The sequence below is a fragment of the Notothenia rossii genome (genome assembly GCF_949606895.1).
Source record: "Notothenia rossii genome assembly, chromosome: 1".
In the NCBI taxonomy this organism is placed as follows: Eukaryota; Metazoa; Chordata; class Actinopteri; order Perciformes; family Nototheniidae; genus Notothenia; species Notothenia rossii.
This window is the reverse complement of record NC_136912.1, coordinates 42147945-42171306: the sequence shown is the minus strand read 5'-3', so window position 1 is coordinate 42171306 and position 23362 is coordinate 42147945. Positions and strand designations below refer to the sequence as shown.

The window sequence follows — 23362 nt, the reverse complement described above, 5'->3', positions numbered from 1 at the left end:
ATGTGAAAATACAGGTATTACTGTTATTACTGTTTGTTACTGCTTTACTTTGATCTGTTAACTGCCTTTTTTATAGTGCTGCTAGTTTTTAACCATTGTTGTGTACTTATATTCTACTATAACTTTTAAAACGTTTAATAAAGTCATGGCCATGTTAGCATTCCTAAGTGTAAAGTCCTACTTCCAACTTAAATATAACCTCATTTTGGATATTGTAAAATAAGTGCTATATACTGTATAAATATGGTGCATGATTTGATATCAAACAAACAACTAAACTAATGTGTATGGGCCTTTCTGACCGCAGCCACGTTGACATGCCGTTGCAGGGTAAACTCAGGTGTTATTAATGGCCGCGTTGGTGGGTTAGTTAGGGCACTGGTAAAGTGCATGCTGGCTACGAGAATGGCTGTTACACAATAATAACAACGTAACCACAATAAAGTGTTTTAATTGCACCCGTGTTGACATAGCAATGACATATGGCTACTTCTGTGAAAATAATAATTCAAACAGTAGACTATATTTAAAATTATTCAGTTAATTTAGCATTAAAATTATAAGCTGACATTTATGTTTGTGTTATTAACAGTTGCTCCTCGACATCCAACGTTGTGAGACTGTAGCCTACTAAATTAAACGTTACACGCAATGTACAGGCCTACTTTGTAAAGCAGAGGTTTGACTTGAAGCCTGAGAGCAAAATGTCCCCTTCTGAGCTGTAGGCCTACTGAGTGAGGGAAACATATTAGTTGTATGGCATTGAGTTACTGTCAGCTCACACTAGTCCCTTCCACAAATTCACTTGAAAGACATTTACACAGCAGCAATTAAGCTAGCAGCACGTACCTGTCTCATTTCACGGAGCTCGAGCTGCAGTTCCCGCGGGTGAGACGTGAGACCCCCCGGGTGGTGTATGAAAATGGTCAATAAATAAACAAACTCTTTTGTAAATGGCCCACTGGAATGGTTTCCCCTGAAAAATAAAAAAGGCCAAATTCCCTCTTGTGGTGGCGCAACTACTAATGGGACTGAACTCTCGCGAGGCAGGGTGGCGCGAGCCTACCGAGTTTACGCGCGAGCTTCGAGATCTTCGTTTACGTTATGCTAAACATATGCCTGATGATGTCTAATCAAATATCAAATGTTGTTATGCACCTGCCATTATAGAAACGTTATTTTTCTACATTATGAGTTTTGTATCTCTCCTTGTTAAAGTCTAAACTAAGTCCAGATGAGATAGTTTGAGAAAATAAAAACCATAGGCTAATTTGGAAAGCACGCCTTTCAAATGTCCATCAGCTGAACACATCTTGTATAACTATTTCAAAAGAAAAATAAGGAAATGTAAAACCATGTTTAATAGCCTACATTAAATGTTGAATTCACTGAAATGAAGACAAACTATTAAATAATGATACATCTTATTTAATGAGTAGGCCTACAGTGAGACATGTGGGAACAAACACTAAAGAAACCATTAGGCCTGGAGAATCTGCAAACAAAACTTCCACACAAATTCAGAGATGTCATGAAAACTTACAGTATACAATCTCAACCGTGAAACCTGCCTTTGTGGGCCACTCAAAGGCAAAGTATTGTGTAACAATAAAAGTCATTTTACAATTCAGCATTTGTTCTTCCTTACAAGAATCCTGTCTCATACAGTACTATTCAAATATTCAAAGACAAGAGATGACAGATCCTAGGCATTAAAAGAGAATCCCTCCTAGTGGGAAATTATCTACTGTACAACATATTGTAGAGATAAAGTGCATACAAGTCATTACAGTATGTTTGTATTTGAGTGGTAACCTGTTTCCTTTAAACAAATGCCTCCAAAAAGGAGGCAACACAGACTAGAAAATGTTTCTGGTTATGGTAAATATAACGATACAGCTTCATACACTTTAAAAGTACAGAAGATTGCACTGTATGAGAGTCACCCACTTATAAGTATCATAGACACATACTCATGTTTACAAAAATATTGATTGTAAAGCTAAATATATCTTAACAAGCCCTTTAAGATATTATCACAAATTCCTATACTTTTCCTATTTTCTAGGTTTCTTTTCTGTTGTATCCTGTGCTTCACCACAGTTCGGGCTCCACCCAGACGACCTTCTTCTGCTCCTCCCAGATGACGGTGCGCAGGCTGCTCAGCAGGGAGGCCTGGTCACACCAGGAGTCAGGCGCCACGCTGTGATACAGGCAGGGCAGCTTGTCCAGCAGCGGCTCCTCGCTCCTCGAACACGCCAGCAGACTCTCCTCTGACTGGTTGTGGCGCTGCAGCTTTGACCTGGAAGTGTAGGGGGAATTAACAAAATGAATACAAAAACAAAAATGATCATATTGTTTGTTGGCAAATTCCATATGCAGACCATTATTTCCCATGAATGAACAGAACTGGGTGCAGCGTTGGAAGCTGGGCCCTGTTCTTATATGAAAGATGCTCAGTGGTGCAAGAAACCAACATGACCTGAATCTCCTGGGGATCTTCCACATCCATTGGGCCCATAGTCAGAGCATGCGCACTTATGTTTTCCAAGAGCCTCGCCGCCTACTACTTTTAGCCCATTTTACACATTTAAATTAAGGCCATTCAAGTATTCGTTGTGTGAAGTTGATTTATGTGAACAAATATGATCTGCTGATTTACAGTAGTCTCGCCTGGTCTTCAACCTTCCTAAATGTTCCCACACCACGCTGCTCCTCCGCTCCCTTCACTGGCTTCCAGTAACTGCTAGAATCCACTTCAAGACAATGGTACTTGCGTACCATGCTGCGAATGGATCTGGCCCTTCCTACATCCAGGACATGGTTAAACTGTACACCCCAGCAAGTGCACTCCGCTCTGCATCAGCCAAACAGCTCGCTGCACCTGCACTGCGAGGGGGACCCAAGTTCCCATCAGCAAAAACACGTGGGTTTGCTATCCTGGCTCCAAAATGGTGGAATGAGCTCCCCATTGAAATCAGGACAGCAGATAGCTTACACATCTTGCGGGGGGGACTGAAAACTCATCTCTTTCGACTCCACTTCGAGCGATAGAATTGCTAACAAAGTACTTATATACTAATAAAGGACTGGCTTATCTAAAGCCAGTTGAGTAGCACTTGAAATGTTTTAGCTCTATGAAACCTGATGTACTTATATGATCCTGTTTTCAAGTTTGTATCTTGTTGGTCGAATGTACTTATTGTAAGTCGCTTTGGATAAAAGCGTCAGCTAAATGCAATGTAATGTAATTTAATGGAGTCTCCTTCGAGTCCTTCCCAATGTAAGTCAATGTTTAACCTCTAACCAGCTCAGATTGTTACATTTACGAGACTTCTTTTTGAGCATTGATATCATAGATTGATATGAAAGGACGTGGTTCTATGATCAGTATGTCCTTTGCAGCGTACTGCGTACTGCTAATGAGAAATAGCAGACTGCAGAATGTCCAAAATGACCAATCAGAATCATGTATTCATCGAAGCAGTGTAATAAATCTGTATATTTATTATCGGCTACGATTGAGTTTAAGGGGAGAAAGTTCTTTAGAAGATCAACATTTAACCTCCTGATCAGAGGAATCAGGTTTCACTCTTGACGTAAAGCCGAGGTACAGTATCAGTTGTTCCAGTGGCAGCAGCCTCAATGGACCAGAACACATTGCAGACAAAGAAGGAAAACACGTTTGTGTTGTTTTAACTTCAGTGGGAAAACGACATGCTGTTCTCATGTTATTGCTTATTTAGCCCACAACACAAGGTTGGAGGTTTGAGCTGTTAGTTGAAAGGATTAAACATCATTCAGGAAAAAGTAGGATCATTGTAGATGGATGTATCTACTGTACTGGTATACACTGAACTTCACAAAGGGAGAGAGGCTAATACTCTCAAGTGGCAACATTTAACAGCCAGCAGGAGTTGACTTTTGCAAAAAGAACCCAGATTGTATTGAGGTCTATGAGAAAATGACCTTACTTATTGCTAGATTGATTAGATCAGTACACATTTCTTTACTTTTGTAAAGTTCCTAGGTTTATGCTTTCCACTAAATCAAGTCTTATTCAGAAATGAACGTTCACTTTGTAAACTAAGGGAAAATAGACGATAGAGCAGCATGTGCCAATTGACAAGTCACTACAGCTTTAAGTGGAGCATAAGTGCGCTGCTCCTCAGATCAATCCCACCTTGACTGCCACTGCACTCATCATGCCGTTGTGTCCTTGGGCAAGACACTTCACCCTAAATTGCTCCTGCGGGTGTTATCCACAGTATTGATATATATAATATGTCATGTAAAGCGCTAAATTAAATGCTATTAATCATCATTATTATAATAAGATGTTATTCATTTTAAAGCATGCAACATGAAAAAAAGGTAATCTTCTGTTATGTAATAACTGATCAAAGTAAATATATGTGTTGTAATTTCTACTCACCCTTCGGAACATAGAAACGTATCAGTGTTGAGATCAAGTTTAAACTATGTAAACATTGTCCGGCTTATGGTGATTGTCTAAATGTGATTTCAGAGAGCACTGTGGTGAACTCTTTTAGAATTTCTATGAAGAAGGAGAAAGATTGACCTCAGTTTGCGTGCACTACGTGCAGTCTGGCCGATGAAGATGATGATGGGGAAGATCTCAGCCCGGCGCAGCCGACGCACGCAATCCAGCCCCAACGGCAGCACGCAGTGAATCCCCTGTGAGAAGAGGGGGGGGACATGTGGAAGAGGGGTTATAAAGAGGATTTTTCAATATGCAGGATTGCTATTACATTAAATATATTTAAGGCATAATATGTAAAGATGTCTGAAATGATTTAATCCTGGTTTTTACTTTTCATGGCAAATCTAAAGCCAGAGGCAGATAGTGTTTTTTTAAACAGTTAATTAGAGAAATTATGATAGAAACATATTAATGAAATACTTTGAGCAGTTTAAGGTAAATGTGCCTCACCAATGTAACCCTTTTCTGTCATAATTGTATTATATATTTGATATAGTTACATCTAAAATGATATCTTAACATGTGATCCAATAGCGTTTGTTTCATAATGAAGAAAACGTGATCCTAAAACGTAATATTCTTTTCATATTAATATACTTTTTCAGTATATGGAGTTATAATAGACCAGTGTGATGTGTGTAGAGGTGTATGTGGGCACTTTGTAGAAGCCTGAATGAATGATCGGAACATGGCGTTATATGTGTGATGCTGCATATTTATGAACGTTATGGAATAAATTCTGGACTAAAGCAGATACCCCACCTAGTGTGAAAATGTTTTAAGATTTATTTTCACTGTTTGGATTTGACCAGCCTCCAATGAGAGATTTCAAATATAAGATTATTTGTTTGTGTGTGTTGAGCTTTCTGACCTTCTTCATGACTTTCTCCACGCTCTGCAGGGTGTAGCAGCAGTTTCTCCCCTGCTCACACTCCTCCAGGATCTCAGACCTCTGCAGCCGGGCTGCGTGCTCACTGGAGCTCAGCACCTCTGTAGAGGGGGGAGGGGGGGTGAGAGGGGGGAGGGGAGGTTAGGCATGAAGAGATCATCTATGTATGTTCTTAATGCTATTTTCTGCATATCAAATTGGCTTTATAATTCCGTCGTATATGTTGATCAATTATTCCACACAGCTGCAGTTTAGAATTCTAACTAGTTTTATAATTTCATACGTTTTACAAGCTTTATGAGAATTCTATGAAAGTGTAAATTCAGAAAATGATTCAACATAAATGTAATCTATTGGCAGTGCCAGTTTTTTTCATCTGCATTTCTTTCTTTCTTTCGAATACACTAGTCCAGGGGTGTCAAACTCGGGCCATATTAGCATAATGGTTGCAATCAAAGGGCCAGTTTTATATATAAGACTATACAAAAAGACATATATAAATATTTAATATATACTGTATAAAATAATGTATTATATAACATCATTGCCTCTGCATTGGATTATTATCTGATAGGGTAATAACTTCATAATTAACTACGTCTGAAAGCAGAAGTCTAGTGCAAACAATTGCAAGTCTCTTCAGTGAGAATGTCACAAAATGATTTAAAAAGAAAAGCCAAATTCTGGAAAAAATAGTCAAAATCCCCCCCAAAAAGGGACGTTTTGAAAAAAAAGTCAGATTCTGAGATAAAGTCAAATTTGAGAGGAATTGTGGGACATGTAATTTATGGGCAGCGTGCTTCTGTAAATCGGCATGTACCGTATAATAAACATATTATATTCTTTGCAAGCTCTTGTGGGCCACATAAAATAAAGTCACGGGCCGGATTTGGCCACCGGGCCTTGAGTTTGACACCCCTGCACTAGTCCATAAAGATACAAATATTCCAAATAAACTTTAATTACACCTTATCGTTGCAGGAAACTGGGCAAACATTTGATAGCCTCTATCATTTGTATTACTATGGGCAGGGCCGCCCCTGGCCAACTTGGGGCCCCAAGCGACATTGTGAGATGAGGCCCCCCCTCCCCCCCCAAGTCGACAGGAGTGAAAAAAACCGTTTTGGAGACAAAGTAGGCTACTTTGCAAATATAATTCCTGTTTATTATTATTATGAACAGTTAATTTTTTATACAGTGAGGTAAATGGTAAATGTGCATGTATGTCGTTCAGTATGCCACTTCACTTCAAGACAATGGTACTTGCGTAACATGCAGCGAATGGATCTGGCCCTTCCTACATCCAGGACATGGTTAAACTGTAAACCCCAGCACGTGCACTCCCTCTGCATCAGCCAAACAGCTCGCTGCACCCGCACTGTGAGGGGGACCCAAGTTCCCATCAGCAAAAACACGTGGGTTTGCAATCCTGGCTCCAAAATTGTGGAATGAGCTCCCCATTGACATCAGGACAGCAGAAAGCTTACACATCTTCCGGCGCAGACTGAAAACTCATCTCTTTCGACTCCACTTCGAGCGATTGAATTACTAACAAAGCACTTATATACTAAAAAAAGGACTGGCTTATCTAAAGCCAGTTGAGTAGCACTTGAAATGTTTGGCTCTATGAAACCTGATGTACTTATATGATTCTGTTTTCTTCAAGTTTCTATCTTGTTGATCGAACGCACTTATTGTAAGTCGCTTTGGATAAAAGCGTCAGCTAAATGCAATGTAATGTAATGTATGCATTTACAGGTGAATACGTCTGCATTTCCTTCCAAATACTAGCCTCAAAAAGATTAAAATATAATTAATGCAAATAAACTACTTCTACTAATAATCATAATCATAATCAATTCATTAATAAAAATACTATATTGTTTTATTTTATTATAGTTGTAACATAGTCAAGACAAAACATGCTTATGACATGCTCAAAAACTGATATTTCTTAAATCTGTATTCAAATGTAGTTCCCTCTGTCAGCAATGTATCAACAACTACACACACATTTCTATCAGTATTTCTCTGTGTTGTGGTTGACATGATGATGACTGTTAGGAGTTAAGGGGCGAGGCTGAGCATCACCATGAAATGTGCAAATTGACATGAAAATGAATAAAAGGGGAAAAAATGCTCCATGTTTTTTAGGCTGTAAACTTGAACTGTTATGTAAGCCAACTAGACAGACAGTTTATCACTCTTCCTCCTGTACATTAGCAGATACAAGGCATAACATACTTGAATGAACGGTAAATAAAGAATGCTGGAAATAACTGCATCTTCATTAGCCTATATGCTATGCAGAGACTGTCTTCTTTGTGTCGTGAATTTCAGCTGATGTTTTAATATGGCAATTGGCAATTTGACTTATACAACATTGGCAAGTTGTACATTTGACTCATACAATAACCCACCTTCCAGTGATGCTCTAGTTTCTTCATGTTTTCTTTTTTGCGCCGGGCTGAAACTGTCTTTTCACCGACATTTCTTCACCTGCACTAGTGGCCGTATCAAAGCCGTGATTGGTCAGATGTCGATTCATTGCAACGGTGTCGGGTTACAGACGTGCTCCCCTAGTCACCTCTCACTCTCACTCTCGCGGGGGGTGCGCGGAGAACTGAGCGGAGAACTGAGCGGAGAACTGAGCGGAGAACTGAGGGGAGAACTGAGGGGAGAACTGAGCGGAGAACTGAGCGGAGAACTGAGCGGAGAACTGAGCGGAGAACTGAGCGGAGAACTGCGAGCAGCAGCTGAGGCCCTCTGGGCGGGGCCCCCTGCACAAGGCGGGGCCCCATGCAGCCTGCGTGATTGGCCTGTAGGGAGGGGCGGCCCTGACTATGGGTTCACAAAGTGTATTTCCTTCCTGGTTAGCAGCAACAGACAAACATGACCTGTCAAGTCAAACAGAGCAGCAAACGGAACTGCCTCCCTCCTCTCCATCTAAAGATGCGTCTCGCTCCAGCGGACACAGATATGAAATATAACATGACATGGTTCCCTAATAGCAGAGTACTTCTTACCAGGCTCACAGAGCTGGAAGCCCTGCCAGTCTGTCAGCTTCTTGTCCAGGATGTGTCCCAGGATGGAGGGCAGCAGCAGGACGGGCCTGCAGACAGGCGGGAAGTGGGGGGTGACCAGGCTGTAGGGCATGAGGGTCAGACAGCTTTTGGGTGCAGATGTATCGCCTACAAAAAAAGAAATTCAATGAATATCAAACAGCAGAAGCTTTAAAGAAAGATAATATCCTTTTGTGACTGCACTGAAAAAACTGAAACGTTGACTTGAATCATGTCAACAAATGTAACTGTAGTAGGTTAGATCAGATATATTAAGTTGAACACAGTTAGTGTGTGCTGCTGCAGGCTGTACCTGACTCGGTGCTCTTGGGCTGCTCCTCCTCCACACTGACCCACAGGGGATTCCTGCCCTGGCGCATGGTGCCCACAATCCTCACCGCCTTCTGCTTACTCTGGGCCACCACACGCCCAGCCTGATGCAGCAGAGGAAAATATTCAACTTTTCACTCCCGACTAGTCACATGGCGTCACTTTTTACTGCAATTGGTACCCATTGAGAGCGATGTATGTGCAGGGTAGTCAAATAGAATTACATTAGGGCGGGGCAGTATATTGGTATACAGTTGCATCTTAATAAATTAGAATATTGTGGAAAAGTTAATTATTTCAGGATTTCATGTGTTTATTTGTTTTAATCTTGATGATTACAGCATACAGCTAATGAAATCTCAACATTTGAATATTACACAAGACTAATAAAAAGAAGGTTTAATACAGAATTGTCGACCTTCTGAAAAGTATGTGTCATGTGCATGCACTACATGGTTGGGTCTCCTTTTGCAGTGTGTGGCATGGAGGCTTTCATTAGCTGTAAGCCGCAATCATCAAGATCAAACCAATAAAGGCTTGACATAATTTAATTTCTGTGTAATGAATCTAAATAATATGAGTTTCATTTTCTAAATAGAAGGACTGAAATGAATGAACTTTTCCACTATATTCTAATTTATTGAGATGCACCTGTAATATTAGAATAGATATTGTCTTACATATTAGTTCACGTAATATCGTTCATCTTATCTTTTCCTGGTTTTGAAAGTTATTTTCTAAACTTACAACACTATTTTATCTGTTCTATTATGCACCACTAGGTCAGAGTCATTAGTGATTATTTTTCATCAAAAAAAACAAAAAACATTTATACAAGCACCCACAGTCAACGGTACATTATCGTCCCAAAAGAATATGGAAATATTGGATCAGAAATATCCTGATATATGTTTTTTTGCTCTCCCAGCCCTTACTTCAACATGTAAATAACATTATGTAAGTCACTTGAGTTCAATGAGTTATGTAACTACTTGGTTAGGATTAGAAAAGGATCATGTTTGAGTGTTACAAGTGCCTTTGTTAACATAGCAACTCAACATGTACTATTTTACAGAAATAAGTACAGTATACTAGGTAGCTACTTTATGTCACTGCAATTAAGTTGCTAGGTTTTGGTTTCATTTATATTAGGACATCAACTTCATTCTTCTGTGAAAATCCTCTGTTTGTTTGTCCCCTTCCATCCACCCCAACCTCGTCTCTATGCAGACTTTCTCAGCCTGCATGACCTGACTTCCACTTGAACTCTGGTCATAAATACTACATCCCATACAGGCAGCCCTGCAGGAACAACACTGATGTCAGAGGATTACGTTGAGGGTTATAGTGATGCATAGGGCCACTGACTAAGATGCTGGGAGTGAGAAGTGATTGTCCCATGAGTTATTACAGTGATATTCTGTATTAGAACAAGGTGTGGCAGTATTTTGGAATACTTTTACCTTTGGGGACTTCTTTGTTTGAAAGCTCATGTCTTCAATCGCACGAATCAGAAGTTGCTGTGCCCTGCGCAATCAGAAAATCATTAGAATGTGCAGTTTAAAGCAGAGTGAGTGGAGATTTACTTGTAACTTTGACATATTCTGATGATTCTAACCCCATCTACTGTATGTTTGAAAAGAATCGACCAAACATTTCCACATTCCACATCATTTTACTGACCTGTAATAGTGGGGTACATTTCCGCTCTGAAGGTCCAGCAGCTGGCAGGGGTGAACCAGGCTGGCTCTCCATGATTCCTCAGTGCCGGCGGGTCTTGTGTTGGTCACATGAAGGATGTCATTGCAGGACACGGCCAGAGCTCCGTTAGGGCCCGCAGGGAGAGACATATTGACCCGTACGTAGAAGGAGTCTCCTGATGACGTCTCACCACTTTGTAGCGGGTGCAGCAGAGCCTCATAGTCTAAACAGACAGAGGAAGACACTGTAACTAGAGACACTGTATATTTGGCATACTGATCAGACACAGGAGTCGCTTCAGTGGAAGACTCATTCCACCAAGATGGTGGTCCTTCCGGGCTGTGGACATTAAACTGTTGACTTCTCCCTCAGAGCGTCAGATGATTGGAACTAAGACTTCTTTACAATAATCAGCAAAACATTATAAACTGTGCAATTCAGCATTGATGTCTCATTTATGCCAAAACACTACTGTTAAATTGTAAATAAAGAAATACTTTAATTATATTTTATTTTATCTTTTAATATAACTTCGTTGTTTGTATACAAATCATTATTTTATCAAAGCGGCACACCTCATAAAAACCGCAGGCTAATAATAGCAGTTATATCCTGGTTCTACTTCAACAAGTCACGGATAGATGAGATTTGTCACATGGCAGCTGGCCATCAATCTAATCTCAAGAGAAACAATATGCTCTTCCTGAAGGCTTCATAACAGCAGAACCATAAACTTCACTTCCTGCTAGAGCCAAGATACAGTCACTGTGATTTGAAATAAGGAAGCCAAGCAGTATAATTTTGCTCTTGTGTGTATGTTTGTATGCAAAGTAGGGATGGGAATTTGAAAGCAAATGTATATTCGAATATCCAACCCCCCAAAAAATGGTTAACCGGTTAACCGAAATGTACATATCCTATAAAAAAAAAAATTGGGTAAAACATTTTTTTCACCCATTTTTCACTTCTTTTTTTTCCCCCCAAATTTCTTTTCAATAATTTTTGGAAATAAATACATACATGTTCAAATAAGTGTAGAAACCAAGTCGAATTTGTCACATTTATTGAACTGGTGATCACAGTTTGACAGCTATAGGCTTACAGCTTTCATATGCAATTCACAATCAGCCCAGCTGTAGTCAGAAGATCCTCTCAGCTGGAACGGAGGTTGCGGGTATAGCAAGGTATAGTATGTATAAATTTAATTTGGCATAGTTTGACCTCTACACCGCACTCACTAACCCGGTCGAAATATTTCCACACATTACTCCTTTTTGACGCCATATCTGTTGTGTAGGACTCTTCTTAGAGTGTAAATAATTACCGGACTATGACTGGTAAAATATGTTGAATACCGGCAAAACTAAATCTCTCCAGTCAAAATGTGTATACGTACTTTGCCGCCACACACGGTTGTCAAGCAGCGCTTATTGTTGTTTAGGCTGGCCACTCATGTGTCGCGAGTGTTAACAGGGGGCGGGGGAGCACACTCATGTTCTGTTTGCGCCGGAACCTAGCAACGGCTGCGGAGCGCATTTGCGCCACATTTGGGCCTAAGATGAGGTTTGAATCTGCATGATCTGCGTGTAGGAGGGGGCAGCAGCCATATCATTGGCTAGAATTAGCTAGATCTGATGGGTTTGGACATAAACATGAGTGAAGTATAACCGGACCCGAGAGAGAGAGACCAGCACCTGCAGCTCTGCCCGCTGTGAGGGACCGGTGAGCGGAGCAAAACACACCTTTAGACGTCAACTAACACATTTAGCTATGGAACTGTCGTATTTATATACATTGAATTATTCAATTTGATAATATGTAATCAACTTAGACATCACTCCCCCCCCCAAAAAAAAGAACACATTTTTTTAAATAAAAATATTCATAACTCATATTCGAATACATGAATAATTATTCGAATACCTGAATAATTTCGAATATTCGAATATTCGATTAATCGTTCCCATCCCTAATGCAAAGGCACATTTTCTTTTTTTAAATGTAAAGGGCAAAGCATGAAGAAGCAGGTCTTTGGATATGACATGGGAAATGTAGTCTATTATGAATCGATATTCTTTTGGTTGCTTGGATTGAGATACTAGGGATTTATGATGAGACGTACCATCTTGGTTAACAAGGGGCCAAAGTATTGTATGTACATGATGCAGGACATACCATCTTGCCTGGGCCGGAGGGAGAGGTGACAGAGGCCTGTGACCTGGCCAAGAGCCCACATGGCTTCCTCTAAAGTGGAATCTTCCAGCACCATCCTCAGAGCCTTCTGGTTCTGCTCGTACTTCACCTGCACAATAACAGTTATATGAGAAATGTACGGAAGCCATGAGAGGCAAGAGAGAAAAAAACCCTTTGGTGATCAGGTTTCTGAATCTAATCCAAACCGTTTTCTCTCCTTTGTTTATGACGTAAGAACAGGTGAAAAGAAGATTTTGCCAGGATAATTTTTCTCTAATCGTCCCTTAATATCTTTTTCATCTGTGGAACAGGTGCAAAGAAATATGGCTGAAAAAACTAACATTTGCCAAGATAGTCTTTCAAAGTTTATTTTATCCTTGAAAACAAGTATAACGATTTTCAGGATTCTTTTTTAATTAAATAGGACAAAAAGCATATTAATGTATTAAATGTTTTATTTGTATCATTTAATTTTTATATCGTCATGCAATTCAGTAAGTAATGGCATATTTATGTCTGAGCTGACAGCAGATTGGTGCAAATTAAATCTACTTTTTTTTACATCTACTTAAGTCTTTGGCACAACCTCCTCAACCACTACCTCCTTTACTGGTACCGATACATGTGTTAAATGTAGTATAGTTGTTAGGTTGGAGGCGGGAATCATAGCCATAGAAGCCCGGCTCCGCATCTTAGAAAATAACTCAGCTACAGTAAAGCCCATGTTAGCCGGTGCGGACCGGCAAAAGGTAGCTCCTCTTAGCCGTCCCCCGGCAACTCCCGAGCAGCAGGGAGAATGGGTGACTGTTCAGAAGGGGCATAACGCGAAACCCGCAGGTCCCCACCAACCCGTTCACGTATCTAACAGATATTCCCCACTCAGCGAGACACCCGCTGAGAAGCCAACTTTGGTTATTGGTAGCTCTATTATGAGACACGTGAATTCAGAGACCGAAGCGTCCACAGTCACATGCATTCCGGGGGCCAGAGCGGGCGACGTTGAGGCGCATCTTAAACTGCTGGCTAAAAATAAACGTAAATACAGTAGGATTGTTATTCACGTCGGTGGTAATGATGTTCGTTTACGCCAATCAGAATGCACCAAACTTAATGTGGCGTCGGTGTGTAGTTATGCTAAAACAATGTCGGACACCGTAATCTTCTCTGGTCCCCTCCCCAATCTGATCAATGATGACATGTATAGCCGCATGTCATCATTTCAGCGCTGGTTGTCTTGGTGGTGCCCAGCAAACAATGTGGGCTTCGTGAATAATTGGACAGCCTTCTGGGGAAAACCTGGTCTGATTAAGAGAGACGGCATTCATCCTACTTTGGAAGGTGCAAATCTCATTTCGGCAAACATTTCAGGGCTCTGTGGACTTAATCCATGACAAACTGGAGTTGAGACCAGGAGGCAGAGTCGCAGTCTTACACGCTTCTCTGCGCTCTCTCCTAGGCAGTCATCCATAGGAATCCCGAACCCAATAAAATACCCAATATTAACGGTGTGTGTGTCTGCCCAAGGACAATTTAAGGTAAAACCTAATAGAGGTGTCATACATAATAACCTAATAAAAGTAAATGTAACAACTACTACAGTGCAACAAAACAGGAAGATTAAATGTGGTCTCTTAAACATAAGATCTCTAGCATCTAAAGCAATACTGGTAAATGATTTAATATCAGATTATAATATTGATATATGCTGTCTCACTGAAACTTGGTTGAGACATGAAGAATATGTCAGCATAAATGAGGCCACTCCACCCAGCCATATCAATACTCATATTGCCCGAGGCACGGGCCGAGGAGGTGGAGTTGCAGCAATCTTTGACTGAAGTTTACTTATCAATACTAAACAAAAATTAAATTATACCTCCTTTGAAAGCCTCATTTTCAGTCTTACGCATCCGACCTGGAAAACTTTGCAGCCAATCTTATTTGTTACAGTGTACCGTGCACCAGGTCCTTATTCAGAATTCTTATCAGAATTCTCTGAGTTTTTATCAGCTTTGGTTCTTAAAACAGATAAAGTAATTATCGTAGGTGACTTTAATATTCATGTTGACGATGATAAAAATAGCCTTACTGTTGCATTTAACTCTATATTAGATTCTGTTGGTTTCTGTCAGAGTGTAAATAAACCAACCCACTGCTATAATCCCACTCTTGACCTTGTTCTGACTTATGGTATTGAAATTGAGCAACTATTAGTCGAACCGCATAATCCTGCTTTATCCGACCATTTCTTAGTAACTTTTGAAGTACTGTTACTAGACTACAAAGCATTAGCCAAAAGCTCCTGCAGCAGAAACCTATCTGTTAGTGCTATAGCCAAATTTAAGGAAGAGATTCCACCAATACTTAACTCGATAGCATATCTGCATGTAGGGGAGGAAACTTATACAAAATGTACACCACCCCAAATTGATCATGTTGTTGATAGTGCTACAGATGCGCTGCGAATAAAATTAGACTCTGTTGCTCCTTTGAAAAAGAAGAAAATAAAACAACATAGATTAGCTCCATGGCATAATGCCGAAACCCGCAAAATAAAGCAAAAGTCGAGACAACTTGAAAGGATATGGCGTTCCACTAAACTTGAAGAATCTCGTTTAATTTGGCATATTACACTCAATGAATATAAGAAAGCACAGCGTAAAGCGAGAGCAGCATACTACTCTTCATTAATAGATGAGAATAAGAATAATGCAAGATTTCTTTTCAGCACTGTAGCCAGGCTGACAGAGAGCCACAGCTCGACTGAGCCTTCTATTCCCATAGCACTCAGTAGTAATGATTTTATGTGCTTTTTTAACGATAAAATTGTTACTCTTAGAAACAAAATCAATGACCTCTTGCCTTTAACCAGTATAGTGTTATCAACAGCTCCCGGAAACGTACGTTCTAATATTACACTAGATAGTAAACTAGAATGCTTTTCAGCCATAAACCTTGAACAATTAAATTCAATGATTCTCTCTTCTAAACCATCAACGTGTATCTTAGACCCGATTCCAACTAAGCTGTTAAAATAAGTTTTTCCATTAATTAGCACTTCTTTATTAAATATTATGAATATGTCTTTATTATCAGGCTATGTTCCACAATCATTCAAAGTAGCAGTGATAAAACCGCTTCTTAAAAAGCACAACCTCGATCCAGAGGTTTTAGCCAACTATAGACCTATTTCTAATCTTCCGTTCCTCTCAAACATTCTTGAGAAAGCAGTCGCAAAACAGCTGTGTGATTACTTAAAAAACTATGATTTATTTGAAGATTTTCAGTCTGGCTTTAGAACACAACATAGCACAGAGACAGCTCTGGTTAAAGTCACAAATGACATTCTAATAGCCTCTGACAAGGGACTTGTCTCTATTCTTGTCTTGCTCGATCTTAGTGCTGCATTTGATACTATCGACCATGATATCCTATTGCAAAGACTAGAGCACTTAGTTGGCATACAGGGAACTGCATTAGGCTGGTTTAGGTCCTATCTATCTGAACGCTCTCAGTTTGTACGTGTCAACGATGAATCTTCCATGCAAACCAAAGTTAGCCATGGAGTGCCACAGAGCTCAGTGCTTGGACCTATTTTGTTCACCCTATATATGCTTCCGTTAGGCAATATTATAAGGAATCATTCTGTAAACTTTCATTGTTATGCGGATGATACTCAACTATATTTATCAATCAAGCCTGATGAAATTAATCATCTAAATAAAATTCAAGACTGCCTCAAGGACTTAAAAACGTGGATGACCTTAAATATTTTGATGTTAAACACGACCAAAACTGAAGTTATTGTACTTGGCCCGAAGAATCTACGAAACAAATTATCTAAAGATATATTAACTATGGATGGCATTAATTTGGCCTCCAGTGAGACTGTAAGGAATCTTGGTGTTATATTTGATCAGGATTTATCCTTTAACGCCCACATAAAATCAATTTCAAGGACCGCCTACTTCCATCTACGTAACATTGCAAAAATCAGGCATATCTTGCCTCAAAACGATGCAGAGAAACTAGTCCATGCATTTGTTACTTCAAGGCTGGATTATTGTAACTCCTTATTATCAGGGTGTACCAAGAAGTCAGTCAAGTCGCTTCAGCTGATTCAAAATGCTGCAGCTCGTGTACTAACCAGAGTTAGGAAAAGGGACCACATTACTCCTGTTCTGGCTGCCTTACACTGGCTCCCTATAGAACACAGGATAGAATTTAAAATTCTTCTTCTCGCCTACAAAGCCCTTAATGGGCAGGCGCCATCTTACCTTAAAGAACTCATTATACCCTATTGTCCTACTAGGGCATTGCGTTCCAAGAATGCAGGGTTGTTGGTTGTTCCTAGAGTCTCCAAAAGTACAATGGGAGCCAGAGCCTTTTCTTATCAAGCTCCACTTTTGTGGAATCAGCTTCCAGTTTGTGTTCGGACGGCAGACACCCTATCCGTTTTTAAGAGTGCGCTTAAGACCTTCCTTTTTGATAAAGCTTATAGTTAGGGCTGATTAGATTCAGCCCCTAGTTTTGCTGATATAGGCTTAGTTTGTCGGGGGACATCTTACTTCTTCCTTCTCTCTGTCTATACCTGTGTACTCTCATGTTCCGATTAACCCAGCTTCCCCAAATGTCTTTCTTTTTGGTGTCTATATACGCCGGGATCCGGAGTCATGGATGATCCTGCGGTCCTGTGTCATGGATTGCGAGTCCTGGATCTTGAGTCGTGGCTGTGGTCCTGGATCATAAGTCCTGGATGGATATACTCATGGATTCATCTTCCTATTATACACACATGCATTTCCAAACATTTGGACTACCTATGTTGCAAATGTATTATCTTTTCAATTTACACAAGGCATCTATTGCACGTCTGTCCTTCCTGGGAGAGGGATCCCTCCTCTGTTGCTCTCCCTGAGGTTTCTCCCATTTTTCCCTTTAAACTGTGGGTTTTCTCTGGAAGTTTTTCCTTGTACGATGTGAGGGTCTAAGGACAGAGGGTGTCGTATTGTCATACTGATATTCTGTACAAACTGTGAAGTCCACTGAGACAAATGTAACATTTGTGATATTGGGCTATATAAATAAACATTGATTGATTGATTGATTGATTGAAGAGCAAAAAAAACGACTTTGATCAAAACCAAAAAGTGGATCATGTGTCTTTTTGGGCTTCCGTAGACGTCTTCTAGGCAAAATGATGTGTTTAAACCCACCTCCACTATCTGTGCTCCGGGGCTGATGCCCACAGTATGGGCAGCGGTTCCCTCTGTCACCTGGTGCACAAACACTCCGGTCTTATTCCCTCCCACCACTGCCAGCTGGCTGAGCAGCGCGTCTCCCTGGAGCGAGATGCTGAGAACGCGGCCGTTAATGCGAATTGCTTTTGGACGAGAGCGCATCAGGAAGGGAGGGGCTAGGGTTTTACATATGCTGGTGAGGATAAATAAGGAAAGGAGGAAAGTTTAGAACATCAAAAAACATTTTCATTATTAACAGTGACATCAATGGTATGGAAAAATGTTACTTCTCACTGAGAACAGAGAAAATCATTTCAAAGTATACAGCCTACAAACCTATACCCTCTGTGTTGTATTGTTACTTGACCTCAACACCTACACCTATACCCCCCTCAAGATGTATGGTCCCTCTAGCTCCCACTGCCTTTCTATTTGTACACCAAAGGCCTTTCCCATGGACGCGCCGAGCCACTTTGTATGTTTTCAGTTTAAAAAGCCAGGGCTGTATATTTTGTTTTCTCGAGGATGTATTTGCTGATTTAAAAAATGGTTTGGGATGAGAATTGCTGACCATACCTTTAAATGTGAGGGTCAGCACACAGTTATTGTTGAATATCTAATCTAGTGTGCTGGATGAAATGATGATAAAGTCCCTTCCCCTCTTTGTGCTCTGTATGCACTATATGAGACCTTACAGTATATATCAGGGATTCTCAACCTTTACTTAAAGCCCACTTCTAAGGACCATCTTTCCAAATAAACAAGAAATAAAACAAAACATGCCAAATTGAGAAATAATAAACTGGGTTGTTAATATGTGTGATGTCACTGTCAGCTACCAAAATGTATTCTAATGTATTCACTTTAAGGGTCATATTTATTTGACAGACTCAGGGATATACTACCAAATTACTTTTTCATTTAGAGAGCTATTATTTTGTGTCACTGCATTCTAAACCATTAATTTTGTATTATTGCCATGGTGATACTTATTGAATGGTCATTTGTGATGGTCAACGCATTTTTTATTTGCATTATTTATTTTAACATTTAGATATAACAGTAACTAGATAAGTGAATTAGAAAATATTGAAATGTATTTAAACCATTTGCCAGTAATTCAAGTAGACTGCTTTCTGTTCTACACAAAAATGCTTAGTAATATGAAACGGTTTATTTATAGCAATGTTGGTCCTCACCTGCCAGCGCTGGAGCCTTGGGAAGAGGAACGCCTGTTTCTCTGCATGTCTGCACTCTCCACTAAACAAAAGAGAGGCTGTTGAATCATCTGGCATCACGGTTGTTTCCCCAGGAATAATGTGCATGTGAGTTAGTGTGTCACTTCACAGCCCTGGCACAGGTCCAACATTGAACAAAAGCTAATGAAAGTGCTGCCAAACAACAGCACCCCTCCCCCCCCCCCCCCCCCCACACACACACACACAGACAGTCACTTAGCCAAAAATGTTTTTCATACTGTGAGGGATAAACACAAAGTCGTCCAATATAGATTCATTCTCCAGTGTGTCCAAGCTGCAAGAGAGAAAAAAAAAAGCTGAAAAAAAAGCTACATGAACACATTTATCACGAACTTTCTTGCCCATACAGGCATGTAGATATACACTGATGAGTTTAGTTCTTTATACTGAGCCCGCTTTCATACTAAGCACAAGCAGGGCCGTGGGAAGTAGGGGTGCTGAGGGTGCTGCAGCACCCCCTGGTGGAGGACAGGGGATCTGCACTTCCACAAGATTAAATACAAATATAATTTAAAAAAAAAAGATTTTTCAGCCTTGACGTAACAACATTCATAATCAAGTAAAGATAACACCCTTTTCACCCGGTTACATTTTCCATTTGCCCCGTACGATGGGCGCTTTAAGTGATGAAAGTGGGGGATGTTGGCTTATCAGGCGCCCGCAGCTCACAGCCAGCGTGAGAGAGAGATAGATAGAGAGAGGGGGTGCACCTGTACCGGCGGGGAATGTTGTTAGCTTCTGCTGCGCTAACGGATATAAGAAGCTCTTTCTACAATAATGTGGAGGGAGAGTTCTGTCCTGTCAGACTGAGAGGCACAGTGAAGTAAAGGACTCTGAGTGTTTAGTTCACTTTAGTCTAAGTTATCTCAGTGGGTCTCAAACGTTTTGATCACAATTTATGTAAACAAATATTTCCAAGGCACTCCTTTATAATTATTAGGATAAATAAAAACAGGTTTGAAATCATTCCAATGTATACTATAGGACAGTAAACCAAAAATATCGTTTAAAACTGGAGAGATTTAAAAATATGCATAAATAAATAAATGTTAACTGATAAGATATAAATGAACGACAAAAATAAAACAAGTTAGCCTACATTTATTTGTTATTGGCTATGGTAGGTTATCGGTTATGTTCACATACTTATTTTATTATTAAAATGAAAACCGATCTTTTTCATATGGGTGTTTAGAGTTGTATCCCCTAGATCAGTCTCTAGTAATTGGGCGCTCAAAGTGCACCAGATTGAAGCATTTTACTTTAAAATGTTAAAAACAATCTTCCCGGGGGGGCACCCCCGGACCCCCCAAGAGGATGTGAAGTCCACCCTCCAATTAAAACATGTTCAATGTTCATGCAATACTAAATAGTATACATTTGAAGCCTTTTTATATAAGCTGTCCACCATGTCAATATGTTTCTCTGTTTGTAGTGTCTTTTGTAGAGGTTTTTCATTGCCAGCTAAAATCTTGCCTATAGGGCAGCAAATTGGTCAAAACCGGCCCTGGTGTCATCCCCACAGCACCCCCCATTTGAAACATGTTCCCACGGCTATGAGCACAAGATAATTATCTGTCGGCGCTATAACCCACAGAGTTGGAATATTTATATTCCTATGACGACAAAGATGAATGGTTTGTCAGCACATGGGAATACAAAAAGCTCCCTTGAGCAGAAATACAAGAGTTGAGGAGTCTGAGTGTACGAGAACCTTTTCACAGCGTGCCCTGCTGGCAGCTTCTGCCTCGTTCTTGGTATAATAAGATCCTAATGAATAATTTCCTGTAAATTAATAATCCACCTGAAGCTGGATGCCGTCATGGTAACAGAAAGGAATGCAGTGGTCAATAACAACTTTACTTAATTCTTCCTGCTGGGTGTCATGCCAAAAGCCTCTCCGGCTGGAACTCATAAAGTATTTTCAAATCAAAGCACGAGCTCAATCAATATAATAATAGTGTAGATGAACGTGGAAACACACACCTGCTGTCTGCATATAGAGCTTCCTCTCTTCTGCGGAGGGACTCGGGGCTGGGGGGCTCTGCGTATCGGGATCGGACACTACTCGCTGCAGCATCTTCACACTATACAAAAATATACATTATTTACAGTGTAAAAAGGAATAATAAATAAAAAGAATATAATAAAAACGATGTTAACAGTCATTTAATATACTGGTTTGTTGAAAGCATCAACAAAAAAAGATATTACAAATTAATAAATTGGAATTTCTTTGATTAAAAGAAAAAAACACACACTTGAGTAAAAATCAAGAAAATTCTCTGAAATATTATCAAAAATCCTCCTGCCCCCATGTATTTATTTTGATCCACAATAGCACTAACTCTTAGATATAGTTCAAATATAGTTCAAATATAGTTCAAGTTTAAATCATTTTGAAATGTCAATATTGGCACAAAAGTGATACCTAAGCTTCAGTTACAAAATCAACATGATTTTTTCAATTCATCACCTGAAAAGAAAGATAGAATAAAATCCCCGAGCACTTCGGTTGATATTACAAATGTTAACCTTTGACGAGGACATATTTTGCTTATTTTCAGGTTCATATTTGTATTTTGTGCCAATAGAAGCGCGAGTGTTACATAGTGATGTTGTTTTGTTATGGAAGCAAACAGTATTCCCATTAAGGCGTTCTGCCCAAAAGCAAAATAGGGTCTCTTTGAAAAATGGGTGAAAATTATAGTTGGAAAAAACTAATTTGTTTCCTTCCTGTTATCTGTTATTTGTTGTCACTCAGAAATGAAACATTAGTGTATTTTCTAGGGGATGATTTGGATATGTTGATCATATTAAATGGACGATTGAGCTCTTTGGCAATAAGAGATATACTGTAAGACTTAGGCTACTAAGATCAATTAATTGGTGGTTTTGCTATTAAATGGTATTTGTAGACAATATCAAGCATGTAGACAACTTCCAGCCTGATCTCTTAACACAAGGTTCTGTACATGAATTTGACAGAAAAATAAAACAAGAGAAAAAGACATCACACTCTCACACACACCTCTGAGTTGCAGAAACTGGTTGACAGTGGATTGACTGCGTCCATGCGGCAGAGTTTGCGTCTGGTGGGCATTCTGGGCAGGCATGGGGATTCTTCAAAGCTGGATCTCGGGCTCTCCCAATCCATGTCCAAATCCTTTAACAAGAGCACATACATTAGCATAATCATGTCTGTATGCTGTGTGTTTATGCGTGCTGAAATGGGCTTCAGTGGTGAATCACATCAGAACTCTGCCGGCGCCCTGTGGTGGTCTTCAGGCTGAAGACGCGCTCCTGGAGCTCCACCTGCTGACACCTCAGGGCGTCCTTCTCAGCCAGGGTGCGGGCGATCATGGCTTGGGCTTCATCTCGGGACACGTACGCCTGAAAGCACAGGAAACATTAAACTTGACATACCTGTTGGGGAAATATTTTCCTAGGCCCATGACTTTGACCCATTTGATCAGTTTGTACTTCACAGGCCTGCAACCCTGTGCTCTCGGTATCTTGTCTCCCTGTTCCTGCCTGTTGGCGTCAGCTGATAGAGGTGTTATTGTGCTTTGCCTGTTTTATCTTGTTATGCAGCATGTTGATTATTCTCTCAGAACCAGCTAAATATAGGGGTCTGGGGTAGAGATCTTCAGAATTTGTTTGGCCTCCGCTGTGTCAACTCGTGGCACACGACATGCCTTCTGAATTCTCCGGCCGAAGCTCCAAATAAACCGTCAGTGTTTGCCATCAAAGCTCCTGCTCTTCCCGTGTCTCTCTGAGTTTCGTCTCCATTGCTTCAGAAGTTTCCATCACAATACCTAAATGACACAGAATTGACTGCACAAAGAACGCCTTATTTCTTATTCGTGCAGATAAACGCACTCAGGCCAAGTGTACCCCTCATTTAAAACTCCCAAAGTCATTATGAGTGGAATTGCATAACTTGTCTCACGCCAACAGTAACTCAAAACGTTGATATGCACATCACTCAATCAGATATTGTCTGGATGAAGCAGAATTACAGTCTCTGGCTGCCACAGAGGCATGCAGGATGCCGTCAGTGTGGCGTCTGTGGGTGGTAGCTTTAGCGTTCGACACATTCTTGTGAACATATCAACTCAATAGACCCTCCAGAAAAACGCGATTCTGCGATCGCGGAATTTACCGCATAATCAGCAAAATGG

General features: G+C 40.2%; 1 protein-coding gene across 1 annotated transcript in view; it reads right to left on the bottom strand.

Moving 5' to 3' along the window:
- Positions 1-1412: 1412 nt before the first annotated feature.
- card14 (caspase recruitment domain family, member 14) overlaps positions 1413-23362 on the bottom strand; it is a 34980-nt gene continuing 13030 nt past the window's right edge. Inside the window, exons 7-20 of the mRNA XM_079682295.1 lie at positions 22431-22571; positions 22210-22344; positions 21165-21265; positions 19397-19452; positions 19119-19179; positions 17896-18112; positions 12662-12788; positions 10469-10709; positions 10249-10312; positions 8769-8889; positions 8420-8584; positions 5376-5494; positions 4583-4698; positions 1413-2302 (exon numbers count right to left, since the gene is read on the bottom strand). Of these exons, the coding sequence (XP_079538421.1) occupies positions 2095-2302; positions 4583-4698; positions 5376-5494; positions 8420-8584; positions 8769-8889; positions 10249-10312; positions 10469-10709; positions 12662-12788; positions 17896-18112; positions 19119-19179; positions 19397-19452; positions 21165-21265; positions 22210-22344; positions 22431-22571 (1872 nt within the window). The 3' untranslated portion in view covers positions 1413-2094. The remainder of the gene's footprint in view (positions 2303-4582; positions 4699-5375; positions 5495-8419; positions 8585-8768; positions 8890-10248; positions 10313-10468; positions 10710-12661; positions 12789-17895; positions 18113-19118; positions 19180-19396; positions 19453-21164; positions 21266-22209; positions 22345-22430; positions 22572-23362) is intronic.